At 47.7% G+C, this 18,576-nt stretch overlaps 1 protein-coding gene across 7 annotated transcripts in view; it reads right to left on the bottom strand.

The window, feature by feature from the left end:
- The window catches only part of NSF (N-ethylmaleimide sensitive factor, vesicle fusing ATPase), a 102,953-nt gene extending 84,594 nt beyond the window's left edge, over positions 1–18,359 (bottom strand). For all 7 annotated transcript variants that reach the window (XR_009558435.2, XM_060281087.2, XM_060281088.2 and 4 more), the window contains exon 1: positions 18,235–18,359. Coding sequence is in view for 6 of the 7 variants with exons in the window: in XM_060281087.2 (XP_060137070.1) it covers positions 18,235–18,246 (12 nt within the window). In the remaining variant the exon portion in view is untranslated. The remainder of the gene's footprint in view (positions 1–18,234) is intronic.
- Between the last annotated feature and the right edge of the window lie 217 nt (positions 18,360–18,576).

Raw genomic sequence — 18,576 nt, 5'->3', positions numbered from 1 at the left:
AGGCATTTGTTTTTACACGCTTTCATCCTGTGGTTTTATTGGCTTCAGGTTGTATTTATGTTTTTAATGATACTGTTATCATTTTTTAAAAGGTATTGTATACGGCTTAGAGATTTTAAAATATTACACGAGATTATAAATGCTTTTCAATCAGGGGTTATTCAACGTCTCCACCCTCCCCACAGGCCACTTGAAAATGGGTGAGGGGTCTCGGTGGACCACATCGTGATTTTTCAGCCTGTTTTAGCAATGGTGACGCACGGTGCTAGGTGCTGCACGCTTCTTTTGTTCTGCCTTTAATGGATTCTTCTATTTCTTACATATTGTATCTGATTGTGTTACAATTTAAAAGCAGCCCTAAAACTAAAAATCACTATGAATATTCCAGGTGGTGGAATATTCAACCAGAAATCCACAGACCTGCCGCAGGCCACCTGAATGAGGTTTGAAGACCACTGGTGGTCTACAGACCACAGTTTGAGAACCCCAATTTTGAATACTGTAAAGAGAAGTGTGAACCTTACCTCCAATGCAGACTGCAGACCATACGTACACGATCACACCTTTGTATGCCACATTCGTCTACTGCCTTCCTCCCCCCCCCCCCCCGACTTTTCCCATGCTAGCATCACCCCTCCTGGGAACTGGAGAGATGTCAGTCTGAGAAGCAGCTGTAATATGGGACTCCTCTGTCTCTCTCACACACTTACACAAGCTTAGAATCACAGAATGGTAGAGCTGGAAGGGACCCCAAGGGTCATCTAGTTTCCTTTCTAGGCAGGAATCTCAGCTCAAGCATCCATAACAGATGGCCATCCAACCTCTGCTTAAAAACCTCCAAGGAAGGAGAGTCCACAACCTTCCGAGGGAGACGGTTCCACTGTCAAACAGCACTGTCTGTCAGAAAGCTCTTCCTGGTGTTTAGTCTGAATGCCCTTCCCCTTAGCTTAAAGCCGTTGGTCCAAGTCCTTCCTTCCAGAGCAGGGGAAAACAAGCTTGCTCCATCTTCCATGTGACAGCCCTTAATATATTTGAAGATGGCTATCGTATCTCCTCTCAGTCTCCTCATTTCCAGGATAAACATACCCAGCTCCTTCAACCGTTCCTCCTAAGGCTTAGCTTTTAGACCCTTGATCATTCTAGCTGACCTCCTCTGCCATCGTTTCAGCTTGTCAACAACCTGCTCAAGTTGTGGCACCCGGAATGGGACACAGTATTCCAGGTGTGGTCTGACCAAGGCATAAAGTGTTGGTGCTGACCTTTAAAGCCCTAAACGGCCTCGGTCCAATATACCTGAAGGAGCGTCTCCACCCCCATTGTTCAGCCCGGACACTGAGATCCAGCGCCGAGGGCCTTCTGGAGGTTCCCTCACTGCAAGAAGCAAAGCTACAGGAAAACAGGGCCTTCTTGGTGGTGGCGCCTGCCCTGTGGAACGCCCTCCCATCGGAGGTCAAGGAGGTCAAGGAGATAAAGAACTACCTGACCTTTTTTAAACACCTAAAGGCAGCCCTGTTTAGGGAAGTTTTTAATCTGTGATATTTTAATGTATTTTGCTATTTGTTGGATGCCGCCCAGAGTGGTGGGGGAAACCCAGCCAGATGGGCGGGGTATAAATAATAAATAAATAAATAAATAATAGAGTGGTGCTATTGCTATCCTTGATCTGGACACTACACTACAGTATACTTCTGTTGATGCAGCCTAGAATAGCATTTGCCTTTTTTTGCTGCTGCATTACACTGCTGACTCATGTTAAGCTTGTGGTCCACCTTATCAGCCTTTAGCCAGAAAATTTGCAAAAGAAAGGAAGGAAGAAGGAAGCTGATAGTCTGAGTAATCTGGTAGATGTCCTAGCTCTCATGCCACCAATCACAGCACTACTACAGCTGTACAATAAAAAAAACAATGAACCTCGCTTCTTGGCCAGGTACATGTTATACGTATAAAGTGCAGATCTAGCAATTGCCACATGAGACGCAGAGCTTCTGAAAAATCAAGCACAGGATCTGCAGATGCAGCCCCAAATTATGGATGCTTTGTTTATGTTTAAATAACTGCCTTAGGTGCTGAATGGAAAAAGCACCAGGCAGAGGGGCTCTGGGCTCCTTTGATGTTGAGGCCTGCTCAGATTCTGCCCTGGCATTTTGCACCTGAGCAGATAGATGCATTGTTTTCTCAACCTGTAAACATGGAAAGAAAAGCCTACAAAGCCATCTTAGATTGCAATGCTTCTCGGGGGGGGGGGGGCAGGGAGGACTTGGGAGGGTTGCCCTGAAAAGTCTGGAAGTGAAGGTAGAGAATTTGGGCTTATCAGCACAACTGTCTCCAAAGCCAGAGTCTGTGCCTAAATATATGCCAACCCTGGGGAAGAAAGGGGAATAAATTATCAGCATCCCATTATTTAAATCTGCCGAGAGCCTTCAAATGTCACCCAGGCTGCCACAGTTAGAAAGTGGTGGGGCACAAAATCTCCTGGAGATTTAAATGCTATTTTGTAACCTGCTCTGCAGGGATTAGAGAGTTAAGCTTTTTCCTATGTCACATGAAGAGCATCTTTCTTTCTATCTATCTCTCTCACACACTAATGCAAAACAGTATCTCCTAAGTGATGGAGAACTGCCTTTTTATTTTTATTTTGACGGGGGAGTGTCAAAGGAACCACTGCATCATCAGACCATGTTCAGAGATTGATTTTATTCACTGTCTCTTTCAAGGGATCTGGAATCAGCCTAATTCTCTTGTGCATACTGATTTTTCTGCCTTTGGATACATTGTGGCAATTACTCTTAAAATGGACCAGTTAAAACTAAGCAAAGCGTGTTTCATTTTAGCGTATCAAGCTCTGTTACAAATGATACACTCTGGTCTGGAATCTGAAACCCCGAAATGCAGGTGTGTAGAAAGACTAAGGGCTGCGTCCAATGCTGCGCAGGCCGAATTCTGCTCATGCAATGGGACTTCCCTTTCCTCCCCGTCCCCCGTCCCCCCAATCTGCTCCAAAGGGTCACCCAATTTTGAGTGATTTTTGAGGTTATTTGGGGGAGGGGCTCCAGGAGAGGGGGAAGTTTTGTTGTGCAAGCGGATATCTGCTGCACAAACAAAACAACAGCACTGGACGCAACCCCAGACCTCACAAACACCTAGGGCAGGCATCCCCAAACTGCAGCCCTCCAGATGTTTTGGCCTACAACTCCCATGATCCCTAGCTAACAGGACCAGTGGTCGGGGAAGATGGGAACTGTAGTCCAAAACATCTGGAGGGCCAAAGTTTGGGGGTGCCTGACCTAGGCAAATATTAGTACCTGGCTTGCTTCTAAAATGGGAGTCATTTGATCTTCTCTCTAGAGCAGGGGTTCCCAAACTAAGGCCCGGGGGCCGGATGCGGCCCAATCGCCTTCTAAATCCGGCCTGCGGACGGTCCGGGAATCAACATGTTTTTACATGAGTAGAATGTGTCCTTTTATTTAAAATACATCTCTGGGTTATTAGTGGGGCATAGGAATTCGTTCATTTTTTTTTCAAAATATAGTCCGGCCCCCCACAAGGTCTGAAGGACAGTGGACCGGCCCCCTGCTGAAAAAGTTTGCTGACCCCTGCTCTAGAGGTATATATGCAGAGGTAGGAAGGAATTTTTAGACCACAATTGCTGGGGTTCTTGGGAAGAATGCTAGATAGCAAGTGTCTTTAGCTAATGCTGCAAGGACACATTTTAGACTTGATTTGAGTCTGCACAGGCTAAGGAGTTCCTAACTGCTAAAAGCTCCTGAGCTCCTGGACATTTAACCAGTGTTCAAAATCAGCCAGGCGCCAGGCATGTTTTGCAACTGGTGCGGGTCCAATCGCACCCACATGGAGATCTCTGAGTGCCTGGCTGGTGACTGGGGAAAGCAAAATGTCACTTAGAGGAGGATCTGAAATATTTTCCTGGAAGCTTGAATCAGTTTTATTCTGGGTTCTTTTATTTGATGTTTTAACGTGCTTCGAGATTTGTTCTTTAAAATATAAAGCGGTGTAGAAATGAAATTATTATTATTAATTACAATCAGGGGGAGGATATGGCACCTAGACATTCCATTGTGATGATCGCAGGCCAGGTTTAAGGTGTCATTTGGATTAGATCAGGGGTAGGCAACCTAAGGCCCGTGGGCTGGATTGAGAAGGCGATTGGGCCACATCCAGTCCAGGAATCAGCCTGTTTTTACATGAGTAGAATGTGTCCTTTTATTTAAAACTAGTGGATTTTAGCCCGTTTAAAAACGGGCGCTAGAGGAAGCGGCCTGCCGGGACTGGCTTGGCGGTGGCGGGTCTTCCCGCCACCACCAAGCCAGTTCGCAGCGGGGGCTTTTCGCCGTTTGCCTTCCCCTGGGGGAGGCAAACGGCGAAAAACCCCGCCGCGCCGCAATTCGGCTCCGGGACTGGCTTGGCGGTGGCGGGTCTTCCCGCCACCGCCAAGCCAGTCCGCAGCGGGGGCTTTTCGCCGTTTGCCTTCCCCTGGGGGAGGCAAACGGCGAAAAACCTCGCCGCGCCGCAATTCGGCTCCGGGACTGGCTTGGCGGTGGCGGGTCTTCCCGCCACCGCCAAGCCAGTCCGCAGTGGGGGTTTTTCGCCGTTTGCCTTCCCCTGGGGGAGGCAAACGGCGAAAAACCCCGCCGCGCCGCAAATCGGCTCCGGGACTGGCTTGGCGGTGGCGGGTCTTCCCGCCACCGCCAAGCCAGTCCGCAGCGGGGGGTTTTCGCCGTTTGCCTTCCCCTGGGGGAGGCAAACAGCGAAAAACCCCGCCGCGCCGCAATTCGGCTCCGGGACTGGCTTGGCGGTGGCGGGATGTTCCCGCCACCGCCAAGCCAGTCCGCAGCGGGGGCTTTTCGCCGTTTGCCTTCCCCTGGGGGAGGCAAACGGCGAAAAACCCCGCCGCGCCGCAATTCGGCTCCGGGACTGGCTTGGCGGTGGCGGGTCTTCCCGCCACCGCCAAGCCAGTCCGCAGCGGGGGCTTTTCGCCGTTTGCCTTCCCTCGAGGGGGAGGCAAACGGCGAAAAACCCCGCCGCGCCGCAATTCGGCTCCGGGACTGGCTTGGCGGCGGCGGGAAAAAGGGGAGGAATTCCTCCCCTTCTTCCCGCCGCTGCCAAGCCAAAGCGGGCCTCCCTCCGCGCCCGCTGCCGCTTCGGCTTCCTCGGGTTCCCCGAGGAAGCGCCGTCCCATGCCGGAGGTGTGCGGCAAGGCTGCCGGGGGGGGGAGCGCTTCTCTCCCCCGCCGCCTCACCGCGCACCTCCAGCATGAGACTGGGCTTCGGAGCGGCGGTTGGCGGAGCGGCAGTTGGCTGTTCCCTGTGTCCCGAGAGCACGGGTCCAATCCCTGTGTCCCTGGTTGTCCCTCCGTCCAATCCCTGTGTCTCTGGGGGACATGCGCAGTACCCCAGGGACACACGGGACATCTGGACGCAGGGACAACATGGACATTATTATATAGGATGCATCTCTGGGTTATTTGTGGGGCCTGCCTGGTGTTTTTACATGAGCTGAATGTGTGCCTTCATTTAAAATGCATCTCTGGGTTATTTCAAAATATAGTCCAGCCCACCACATGGCCTGAGGGACGGTGGAGTGGCCCATGGCTGGAAAAGGTTGCTGATCCCTGGATTAGGTTATATATCTCGGTTTCTAACACACTTTGGGAGACCACAGGGAACCTAGTAAAAAATAAAGCAGGCTATGCCGGACTGAAATCATCTACGCCTGATGAACAGAGTTGAAATTCACAACCACAAAAATGACGAACGGTTTTCTCATCCTAAAGCCCCAGATACAGTGGTACCTCTGGTTAAGAACTTAATTCGGTTTGGGACGAACCAGAGCAGGGCACAGAAACACCGTTTACCTTCCCACCGGAGCGGTCCCTATTTATCTACTTGCACTTTTTGATGTGCTTTCGAACTGCTAGGTGGGCAGGAGCTGGGACCAAGCAACGGGAGCTCACCCCGTTGCAGGGATTCGAACCGCCGACCTTCTGATCAGCAAGCCCTAGACTCTGTGGTTTAACCCACAGCGCCACCTGGGTCCCACAGTTGGAGAGATTAGCACAATTCATAAAATGCACATGAAAAGTGCTACATACCGTATTTTTTCCATGTATTAAACAAGGTTTTTTGACTCAAAAATTGTGTCAAAAAACTGGGGTCCTCCAATACATATAGTGGCATTGGGGGGGGGGGAGAAGTGGCGAGCCCGCCAGCCAGCCAGTTGGTGGGAGCGCAACTTCCCCCGATGCCACTGCGCACGGGAAACGATATAGGGAGTGTTTCCTGCCCGCAGATACGTGGGGGGAGAAGCTCAACAACTTTGGGCAATCTCCCAGGGGGTGTCCTTATACATTGGGGCGTCTTATAGACGGGAAAATACGGTAAATGACTCTAAGTTGTTAAGTTTGAATTGTAAAAGGGGAGTGAACCATATTTCCATATATTCCAACTCCGTCCTTAACCAAGCATTTCCACCCCCTCCACTAGCAAAAGCTAGAAATTGTCCATTCCTCATAGCCCTGGAACACAGGCAAAAGAGAAAAGCCAATCAGCAAGAAAATTGTTGACTGAAGAACGGGTTGTGAATTTTCCCGTTCTTAAGAGAGTACCAATAGAAGGATAGAAAGTTTTTGGGGGGTTTTCTGAGGCCATGCGCCAGAGGTTCTCCACCCCTGTAGGAGAAATTTGGGTTTGACAGGAAGATAGCAGGTTTTGAGGGACAAAAATACTACCGTATACAGCTGTTGTTCCATTTCCTCGGTAGAATGACATTCAAAAGGTGTCCAAAAGAGAGAAAAATCAGTCATTCCCCTATCCAAAAATCCTAGTTAATAGTCTTTTCCCCGCAGAAAACAGAGTGCCTGTTGCCTTTGCTCTTGTCTCATTTCCTCAAGATCACCAGTGTTGAAGCAATGATTCTTCAACATCAAACTCGTTGGCCTGGTCATGTTGTGCGGATGCCTGATGATCATCTTCCAAAGCAACTACTCTATTCCAAACTTAAAAATGGAAAGTGCAATGCTGGTAGTCAACAAGAGGGTTAAAGACTGTCTCAAGGCAAATCTTTAAAAATGTACCGTACTATAAACACTGGGAAACACTGGCCTGGGAGCGCTTCAGTTGGAGAACAGCCTTTACCAGGCATCCCCAAACTTCGGCCCTCCAGATGTTTTGGACTACAATTCCCATCTTCCCTGACCACTGGTCCTGTTAGCTAGGGATCATGGGAGTTGTAGGCCAAAACATCTGGAAGGCCGTAGTTTGGGGATGCCTGGCCTTCACCAAAGGTGTCATGGGCTTTGAAGACACTCGATCTCAGGACGCAAGGGAGAAATGTGCTAAGAGGAAATAAGTTTGAGAACCGCTGTCCTAATTGTGGAATGCTCTCCCCCAGGAAGGGCTACTTGATATCTACATAGATATATTGTTTTGTTTTTAAAAAATCTTTTTTTAAAAAAAAATTCCCAGCCTTTTTATTGCTGTGATATTCCTGAGCAATTCCTGTTTCTTGATCCTGCCTCTTTTAATCTACAGTGTGTTTAACATTTTTAAAAGGTTTTCAAACAACTTGGAACCCAAACACTACAAACCCGGAAGTTAGAGTTCTGGTTTGTGAACTTTTTCTGGAAGCTGAACGTGCTCCATTTTGAGTGCCACCCTTCCCTTTTGAGTGTTACACTGAGGTCTGCCTGTTATTGCTATTTATTTTGCGTTTTTGTTTTTGTGGCTTTTTTGTTTTGTTTTTGTGACTCTGTGGAACCCAGTTCAGCTACTGATTGATTCATTGATTGAGTGACTGCAGTACATTGTTTATTGCTTTCATTTTATGGATCCATGGTCTCGTTAGTAAAGTTTATGTTAAATTGTTGTTTTAGGGGTTGTATTTAAAAGTCTGGAACGGATTAATCCATTTTGCATTCCTTTCTATGGGAAAGCTCGCCTTGGTTTTGGAACGCTTTGGTTTTAGAACAGACTTCCAGAACGGATTAAGTTTGAGAAGCAAGGCACCACTGTACTGTAGTTTTGTAAGCTATCCCAGGAATCTATTCAAATGGAAGAACATACAGGTGAAACTCAGGAAATTAGAATATTGTCGAAAAGTGCATTTATTTCAGTAAGCCAACTTAAAAGGTGAAACCAATATATGAGATAGATGCATGACATGCAAAGCAAGATATGTCAAGCCTTTATTTGTTGTAATTGTAATTATTTGTCGTTAGGCAGGTCATTTATAAATGGAATGTGATTAATGAAATGTAACGGCGATGTTTATTTTTGTATTATTGTAACTATTTGTTTTATTACTGTGGAATTTCCAAAAGAAAGCATTTGTAAAAATTAAAATTAAAATAATAAATAATAAGTTGCATTACTGAAAAAAAGCACTTTTCGACGATATTCTAATTTTCCGAGTTTCACCTGTACATTCCTGTTAAATTAAGTATTTGGGTTTTTTCAGCCTCACGTTGCATAATAAAGCAAGTTGCACAGATAAAGCAAGTGGAGGCAGAAAAAAGAGATTACGAGTACAATTGCGCTGGCAGAAGCAGTTTATCCAGAAAGATTAAAAACCGTAGGACTGGATGAGAAGAATAAACCCAGTATCCTGGATACAGATCATCCGTGCAGGTATGCCTAATCAGAAAAAGGCTATATTTGCATTCTGTTGATTAAAGAGTTCTGTGCCGCTTGAAATCTTGCATACTTAAATACCTTTCCAGTAAGAAAGTTAACTCTACCTGCTCGGCTTCTTGTTCTCTGAAACAAGTGTTGCACCTGTCACCCTCACAGGCAAATTCCTGCAGGAAACAGGTATAGATTCTGGCAACCTCAGAATTGCTTCATAAAGCAGAATTGACCTCTCAAGCATTTTTTTTTCTGGTCTAGGCTCTGTCTTTCCCCACTGCCAATTCTCCTTAGCCATCTTCACAGTGGGTATATGGTAGTGAACAAATGTAGAGAGGGCAAATCCTCAAGCCAGCAGCTGGAAGGAACTGTGGCAGAGTTAAAGCATACCTGGGGTTTTTGAATGTTCAGAAAGGTTCAGTGCTCGTTTCTATGAGAATAGACGAGAGGGTGTTCTCGTAGGAGGAACGAGTAAGCGAAATAAGTCTAACTGATCAACTTGTGGCAGGATTGCACCGCTGCAGCCTGCTGATGGAATTACCTTTCAAACGATGAAATAATTTTCCCTGCTCCAAAAATAAATAAATCCCTACATAGAGAAAACAGGCTGGGAGACAGGTTAGAACGCTTTCCCTTGACAACCTGGTTTTCTACACAGCAGGAACTATTTTTGTATGAAGGAGCATTCCATCACGCAAAACACCGTATGTACCGGAGTTTGAAGTGGGGCGTATCAGTTTAGTTTGAAGCCCAGTCTCGGCACTGAGCCTGCCTTGGTCACCCAGGCTGGGGACATTTCTTGGGAGAGAGATGAGGGAGCGTGGCCCTGTTCATTCTCCTCGACCTCTCCAAGACTTCTGATACCATTGGCGATAGCATCCTTCTGACATGGCTCCAGGGGCTGGGGACTGAGAGCACTGTGACGCAATAGCGCCACTCCTGCCTTCAAGGCCAGCGAGTAGTTATGGGTTGGCTACTGTTTGATGCAGGTGGCACTGAGGTCTCAACCACTGAGCCTCTTGGGCTTGCCGATCAGAAGGTCGGTGGTTCGAATCCCTTTGATGGAGTGAGCTCCCGTTGCTCTGTCCCAGCTCCTGCCAACCTAGCAGTTCGAAAGCACACCAGTGCAAGTAGATAAATAGGTACCGCTACAGCGGAAAGGTAAACGGCGTTTCCTGTGTGCTCTGGTTTCCGTCACGGTGCCCCGTTGCGCCAGGAGCGGTTTAGTCCTGCTGGCCACATGACCCAGAAAGCTGTCTGTGGACAAACGCCAGCTCCCTCGGCCTGAGGCAAGATGAGTACGCAACCCCATAGTCACCTTTGGCTGGACTTAACCGTCCAGGGGTCCTTTACCTTTTCACCATGTGAGTTGCCTGCTGGCATCCTACAGAGTTCCATCTTGTTACCCAAATAGGGCTCTTGGCTTGTGTTATTTTAACGTCAGCCCTCCTATTCCACCTGGCAAGGAACTTTGAAAGCAGAAGGATTTTCAAGCAGATTGCAATATGGTATGCAAAGAGTTTTGCAGCGATGGCGAACTGTCAGGAGTATGGGCAGGAGTCAGGCTCTGAGGCCTGTAGTGCCTTGCACGACTGGGGCCTGCCTCAGCTTGTGCTGGGGAAGCAAGGCGTGGCCACACAGGTGAAGACCTCAGCTTGTGCTGGAGAGGCAAGGAGTAGTCTCTCAGGTGAGGCCACTTGAGATCTCACTGCACCTGATGGCAGGAGCTGGGAGGGATAAAAGCCCAGCATTTCCCTTCAGCTTTTTGCCACAGCAACGCTATCCCTGCCTGGTTGCATCTGGCCTCCTGCTCCTTGGACCCTTGCCTTGCTGCCGCCTTGCTTCTTGTTCCTGGATCCTCCGCCTTGCTCCTTGCTCCTTGGACACTTGCTTCGCCTTCGCCTTGCTCTTGCCCCGTGGACCTTCGCCTTGCTTCTTGTTCCTGGACCCTTCGCCTTGCTCCTTGCTCCTTGGACCCTTGCTTCGCCTTCGCCTTGCTTCGTGCCCCGTGGACCTTCGCCTCTGCCTTGCTCCTCGACCCTGCTTCTTCACCACCATCTTGCCTCTGGTCCTGACGCCCGCCGACCGAACCGTGACACGAACCCCTTGCCCTCTAGCCTAGGTTTGGGAGAATTATCTGGGGGTTTTCTCCCCAAGGAATGAACATACAAGCTATTTCTATTACAGTCATACCTTGGTTTAAGTACGCCTCGGTTTGAGTATTTTCAGTTTAAGTACTCCGCGGACCTGTCTGGAACGGATTAATCCACTTTCCATTACTTTCAATGGGAAAGTTTGCTTCAGGTTAAGTATGCTTCAGGTTAAGTATGGACTTCCGGAACCAATTACACTCATACTTCGGGTTAAGTACGCTTCAGGTTGAGTACTTCGTGGACCCGTCTGGAACAGATTAATCCACTTTCCATTACTTTCAATGGGAAACTTCGCTTCAGGTTAAGTACGCCTCAGGTTAAGTACAGACTTCCGGAACCAATTGTGTTTGTAAATCGAGGTACCACCGTACTGGAAATCTATTCTTTTCTGCATCCTGGGGGAAAGGGAGAACTTGAAGCATTTCCTAAAGACAACAGCTCTTCATGTGACCATACGGAGAAGCTTCAAGCACTGTTATTCTACAAAAGAAAACCTTCTGCAAGAGTTGTGTAATCTGTGTGTCAAATGTTACAGTTAGAGACCAGTACAACCTTCACTCTCCTCACAGTCCAAGCCTCCTCTCCATATTTACTCAGAAATGGGGAGAAAACACCTTGCTGATGTTAACGGTTCTTACTTCCAAAACAATTCTGCTTCGGACAATTTATTAATGAAACCACGTTTGTGCCTCAGAGGGAGATGAAAACAAGGGAAACCATTTGTGCAGGGACAAGAGAGACTTCCTAAGGCCCAGAAAACCAACACATTTGGCAAAGATGGTGCATTTTGCAGCTTACATTGCATTTTCCAGTAGCTGGTCTGAAGGTTGCTGACTCCCATTGTCGGGGAGGGACCTCTGCATTAGAGGACCTGCTATGACCACCCGGCTACACAATTTGAGGATACCCTGTCACCCTGGGAAAAAAGCAGTGGCATTGCCACTCCTAAAGAAAATGACCCTAGACAACTTTGGGCTGGAAGAGCTACTGACCAGCTGCAAATATCCCCTTTCCTAGGGATGTCATGGAGAAGACGGTCATGGCAGGAAATCTTGGATGACCACAGATTTTCAATTTGGGTTCAGGCCCAGCCATGGAACCAACCTTGACTGAGAGCGGTATATTGGGAGTGGAACCTTGCCCCTGCTTCTCCACCACTCTATAGCAGGGATGTCCAACAGGTCGATCGCGATCTACTGGTAGATCCCCGGGAGGTTTTGGTAGATTGCGGTCGATCGCTGGGTCCCTTTCCTTAGCGTTGGTAAAATATAATCTGGCCCCGGCCCCGGCCCCGGCCCCCTCACCCTGCCCTCCATTGTTGCACGATTTGCAGAATGGAAGATGGAGTTTACTCAGTGAGGCTTTCCCCCCCCCCCCCAGCAATCTGTTGGTGAGTGGCTGTTCCCCCTTTTCCCTTGAGCTTAGGCTTGAATTCTGAAAAATCGGGGCTCTCCTCCTCCCTAAAAAAAGCTCACCAACTTTAATAAATAATACTTTAATAAATAATAATAATAATTTTTTATTTATACCCCACCCTCTCTGGCCAGAACCGGGCTCAGGGCAGCTAACACCAATAAAATTACAATAAAACGCGGTGCATACCAGGAGAGGCAGTCCCGTAAGTACGAGGGTCCTAAGCCTGAACACCAGAAAAGGGGGTAGATCACTGCCAGTTTTTAATTCTGTGAGTAGATCGCAGTCTCTTGCGAGTTGGCCACCCCTGCTCTATAGCTTTCAAAGTGCTGACTTTCATCTACAAAGCCTTAATGACTCAGGACCGCAGTACCTCAAGAACCACCTTTTCCCATATGAACCAACCTGGACCCTGAGATCATCATCTAAGCCCCTTCTTCATGTGGCTCCTCCATAAGAAGCCCAGAGGGTGGGTACACAAGAACTGGCCTTTTCTGGGATGGCTCCCCACCGGTGGAATGCTCTCCCCAGGGAGGCTCGCCTGGCGCCTTCATTACATATCTTTAGACAGCAGGCAAAAACATTTCACTATAACCAGGCCTTTGGCTGATTCAGCACTCTATGGCCTTTTAAATGTGTTTGTGGGAGAGGGGTTATTAGTTTGGTTTTTGTTTTCAGATTGGTTTTTTATGATGTATTTTGTGTTCTCATTCTACATTTTTATGTTATGAGCTGCCCTGTGATCTTTGGATGAAGGGTGGTATACAAATGTAAATACTAATACTAATAACGATAACAATAATAAATCCAGTCTATAAACAGCCACTCAGCTGTGGCGAGTAAATTTCCCCCCATGAATGTGGCCTAAAATGACAAAAGCTGCAATCTTATGCACATTTAAGTTGGGAGTAAACATGTTGTTGTTGTTTAGTCGTTTAGTCGTGTTCGACTCTTCGTGACCCCATGGACCATAGCACGCCAGGCATTCCAGTCTTCCACTGCCTCCCGCAGTTTGGTCAAACTCATGTTCATAGCTTCGAGAACACTGTCCAACTATCTCGTCCTCTGTCGTCCCCTTCTCCTTGTGCCCTCAATCTTTCCCAACATCAGGGTATTTTCCAGGGAGTCTTCTCTTCTCATGAGGTGGCCAAAGTATTGGAGCCTCAGCTTCAGGATCTGTCCTTCCAGTGAGCACTCAGGGCTGATTTCCTTAAGAATGGATAGGTTTGATCTTCTTGCAGTCCATGGGACTCTCAAGAGTCTCCTCCAGCACCATAATTCAAAAGCATCAATTCTTCAGCGATCAGCCTTCTTTATGGTCCAGCTCTCACTTCCATACATCATTACTGGAAAAACCATAGCTTTAACTATACGGACCTTTGTAGGCAAGGTGATGTCTCAAGGTGAGTAAACATGCACAGTATCAAATGGCATCACAGGTAACAAACAAATCACATAGTAACAAACAAATCATATCTGATTTGGGTTTCAGTGATCTCCTAAGAAGAGTGAACAAAACTCTCCAACACGTTAAATAGGAAATGTGTTTGATTGTTTTTAGCTCAAGCTTTGAGTGGGGAATTTGATAATTGTGAATTGTGATCTGCAACTACTGGACTGCCTTTCACACTTCCCAAATACTATGAGGCTCAAAATATGTTTAGAAATGTGTAGTTTTAGAGAACACACATTTTATGATACTTATTTAAGTTAATATCACTACACGCACATTTTTGTGAGGACTAAAAGTTGCACATAAAGGTAGAAATGGGGTGGAAATGAGCCACGAATGAACATATGCAAAAAATGAGATGAGCTAGTTCTGGGGGCCACCGAGAAAAGTTACTCCACGGAAAACATGTGAATAGCATCATTCTAGGCTGACATTTTTCATCACTAGGATGTTGATGCCAGTAATCTGGTGATTTAAATTGCCCTGGCAATTTCAGCTAAACAGGATCCCCTCCTTGCTGTAGATTGTTGTATAAGAGGATGTTGTATAAGGATGTCATATAGAGGAGGGAGAAAGGTTGTTTTCTGCTGCTCCAGAGAAGCGGACACGGAGCAACGGATTCAAACTACAAGAAAGAAAATTCCACCTAAACATTAGGAAGAACTTCCTGACAGTAAGAGCTGTTTGACAGTGGAATTTGCTGCCAAGGAGTGTGGTGGAGTCTCCTTCTTTGGAGGTCTTTAAGCAGAGGCTTGACAGCCATCTGTCAGGAATGCTTTGATGGTGTTTCCTGCTTGGCAGGGGGTTGGACTGGATGGCCCTTGTGGTCTCTTCCAACTCTATGATTCTATGATTCTATGATTCTAGGAGAGCTATCAGCTAAGAACATGCACCTTCTACATGAGATATCATTTCTGCCACACACAAGGCCAAATATCCACTGAGGGCAACAGATGCTTCTGAGAGCTCATTCACCCAAGGTGTGTGCCTGGGGTCCTAGAGAAATTCCACAGGGTGATTCACATGTTTATGGTGGAGCAAGATCAACAGAGAACTCTGTGTCGACTTAGGGAACTCAGAATCGCAGACCTGCCTGGCCACATATGACAAGCAGAACCTCTCAGTTCAACTGTGAGAACCCACTGGCCCAGAGACGGAGGCAAAATGATACTCTATGTAAAAGGGTATTTGTGCATTTCATTGGTTACTGACCATGTCTGTGCCTGAGATGCATGTCAGCGATCACCTATGAGTGAGTGAGCGATAGATAAATTATGCCTTTCTTCCTTGCACACATGAAGATTTGTATGAAGGGAAAGAAGCAACTTTTAGTATCTGCTGAAATGTGAAGATGGGCAATGCAGAGGGTGATTTATCATTGCAGGAAAGATGGCCTGTTTGTATCTGACAAGACGTTTACACCACTCATCCGGGCCTGCAAATATGAGAGAGTGACTGCCCAGCTTCTGTTCCACTCACGGAGACTAATCTTCCTCATCTTCTAAATCCCCAACATGGTGTTGCTCTTGGCCTCACCTCTCCCCAATCTTAGTGTGGGATCCCCCAAGCATTGGCCTGGTCACAGTACAGGGATGGTGTCATGTGTGCAATCTCCATTGCTCAGTCTTGTATACTGAGAGGCCCAGGGGGTGGGAACACAAGAACGGGCCTTCTCTGCAGTGGCTCCCCATCTGTGGAATGCTCTCCCCAGGGATGTTCGCCTGGTGCCTTCATTATACACCTTTAAAGGTAAAGGTAAAGGGACCCCTGACCATTAGGTCCAGTCGTGACCGACTCTGGGGTTGCGCGCTCATCTCGCATTATTGGCCGAGGGAGCCGGCGTATAGCTTCCAGGTCATGTGGCCAGCATGACAAAGCCGCTTCTGGCAAACCAGAGCAGCACATGGAAACGCTGTTTACCTTCCCGCTGTAGCGGTTCCTATTTATCTACTTGCATTTTGACGTGCTTTCGAACTGCTAGGTTGGCAGGAGCTGGGACCAAGCAACGGGAGCTCACCCCGTCACAGGGATTCAAACCGCCGACCTTCTGATCTGCAAGCCCTAGGCTCAGTGGTTTAACCCACAGAGCCACCTGGGTCCCCATTATACACCTTTAGGCGCCAGGCAAAAACATTCCTGTATAAACAGGCCTTTGGTTGATTTGACATCCTACACCCTTTTAAAATTTGTGGGGGGGGGGTTTGGGGGGGGTTATTGGATTGTTGTTTTTATTTTGATTATATATTTTGTGGTTTTAGATTTTGCTTTTGTTCTGTGAAATTCAACAAATATAATAATAATAATAATAATAATAATAATAATAATACAGCAGGTAGAAAGGACATACAATGGTACCTCTGGTTGCAGACACGATCCGTTCCGGAGTGCTGTCCGCACCCCGAAAAATCTGCAACCAGAACGGCGCTTCTGCGCATGCACCGAAACCCAGAAGTAAACACTTCTGGGTTTGCCGCGTTAGCAAGATGAAAATACGCAACCTGAAGCGGACGCAACATGAGGTTAGACTGTAGAGAGCCTGTGTTATTGTCGCCACAGAGTGTGCATTCAGCATCTCCAATAATTAAACAGAATCAACAGAACTAATGGGAAGGGGTTACTTAGGAAATCTTTTCCAGTATGTACCAGTTTACCGGTATATGACAAAGGGCCAGTTAAATCCTTGGTTCACTTTCTGTTGTGCCATGCCTGTGCCATGCCTGCTTCTTTGAACCAGAAAACAATAAGCATGGATGGACTTTTAAATACTTCTGCATTTCGCCTACAATTTTTTTTATAGTTATCAATCAGAGTTATCACGAGCATTTTGAGACTTGACCGTTGTCACTTCCTCCTTACTCTTATGAGAAGTGTTCCAATGGAGGGAGCTCGCTGCCATTTATTTTAATGCTCATTTCTGCATTTTAAGCCAAATCCTACAGGCATGCGCTTCTGTTCTCACAACTCAAGAAATGGGTTTTTCATTGAACCATTACCACAAGCCAGTGGAATAACCAAACCTGCTACAATTCTGGATGGTGTCTTTTTTGCGGAAAACCACTATTATGCTTCCAAAATCCCCCCCCCCACCTGTTGTGTTACATCCTGGTTTCTTCCCCTATATATCATCCCTCCCGAAGCTTCCTTAATCTGCCACAATCTGCAGGGAGGGAGAACATTTTAAATGACCCTGAATCAACACTCCTCCTCCTCCTCCTATATACTAAAGGGATATTCTTTGTGGCATAAAGCCAATAATCCTTTTTGGTGTTGGGGAGCATCTGCGTATGTAACAGAAGGTAAACAAACCTGAGAAAGGTACATCCATTAGCCTTTCCCCAACTGCTCCATTGCTAACCTGCCTGCACTGCACCGGTCATTCTAGGGGACGCAAAGTACTAGGCACATGTTGGGTCACTGGGAAAATAAAGGAACAGCAATCTGACATCATTGTAACCAGCAGCATCGCCACAAGCTCGGTTCATATGCAACCCGAAGACAGAGTCTTCTGCTCGCCATCCAAGTGTGCATTGCAGTAAAGGTGCTCACCGCATAAACAGCTTCATCCTCCCACCTTTTCACCCACCAGACACTCTTGTTCCAAAGGGAGGAAAAGCAAGGCAGTAACATCTTATTAACTCCAGGTCACCCAGAAGTATTTATGACACAGCAAACAATTTCGGCATTAACCCTTCAGGCTGCCCTTGTTCCTGCAATGTCCTATTTAAGAGGAACAGACCAGGGTGGGGGTGGGATGTGGGGAGAGAAGGGCAGGCACATTTTTTGCCAAGCCGTCTTCGAGGAAAGCCATTTTACATTAAGAATGCAAAAAAAAAAAATGAGCTGCTCTCCCCAGTGTCTCAACTACAATGCTCAGATGACTAAGAGACACAGCGCGATATAGCACAGCCCATGAAGGAAATGCGTTCGAGAGCGGTGTGGTGCTTTTATTCTATTCCAGCACGCTGAACAGACCCATTTATCTTTCAGCAAGCGGACCCACCAAGAATAAACGGAAGGCAGAAAGAGGTCGTCTGTGCGCCCCTTCACAACAACCTGCCAAGGTGGGCTAGCCTAAGGGGGATCCCTCAAGGATCTGTGGCTCAGGAAGAGGATAAGTGCGCGCACACTGTGCATATGAAGAGCACACCCCAAAATAATCCTGGGAACTGTAGCACCCAGCACCCTTAACAGGCTATACTTCCCCAGTTTAAGAATCCTGAGAACTGTAGTTCCCAGCACCCTTAACAAGTGATAATCCCCAGGTTTGAGAATCCTCAGAACAGTAGCTCCCAGCACCCTTAACAGGCTATAATCCCCAGGTCTAAGAATCCCGGGAACTTTAGTTCCCAGCACCCTTAACAGGCTATAGCTCCCAGGGGGTGTTTTTTAAGGGGTGGGGTGTGGGATGAGCTGAAAATGTATGGCATATACGCAGCAGTGTCATAGGGAACAGGGAAACCTCCCTAACTGGGCTGGGTGGAAGGGCGGTGGGCTGCTAAAAGAATGAATGGGAGGCAGAAGCTGACACGTCACTATCTCTCCCCCCCCCCGCGCCGTCATTCAGCAATCCACTCACCCGAGCCGCCATCTTGTTCCGCCGGCGACGAAGCAGCGACTGACAGATGCGAGATGCGGAGCGCGGAAAGCCGCCGGCTGGGAGGAGGCGGAGCCACGCAGAGCGCGTGGGGCGGGGCCTGTCCTCGCCCCTCCCACTTCCGGAGCCTTTTATAACCGCCTCGTTCTCGCGTCCGCCGACCCCGCCTCAAGAGTTAAGGGAGGCGCGAGAGGCACCCGCCCGCATACACGCAAGGGAGTCCAATGCGGCGCCGGCTGTGGTTGAGCCCAAAGGGAAGGAGAGATGCGCGCAATCACGTACTGTACAAAGAAGCAAGGAAGAGGAGGACGAAAGGGCATTTCC

This window comes from Zootoca vivipara, chromosome 12, assembly GCF_965207765.1.
Source record: "Zootoca vivipara chromosome 12, rZooViv2.hap1.1, whole genome shotgun sequence".
In the NCBI taxonomy this organism is placed as follows: Eukaryota; Metazoa; Chordata; class Lepidosauria; order Squamata; family Lacertidae; genus Zootoca; species Zootoca vivipara.
This window is presented reverse-complemented; position numbering and strand designations above follow the sequence as displayed.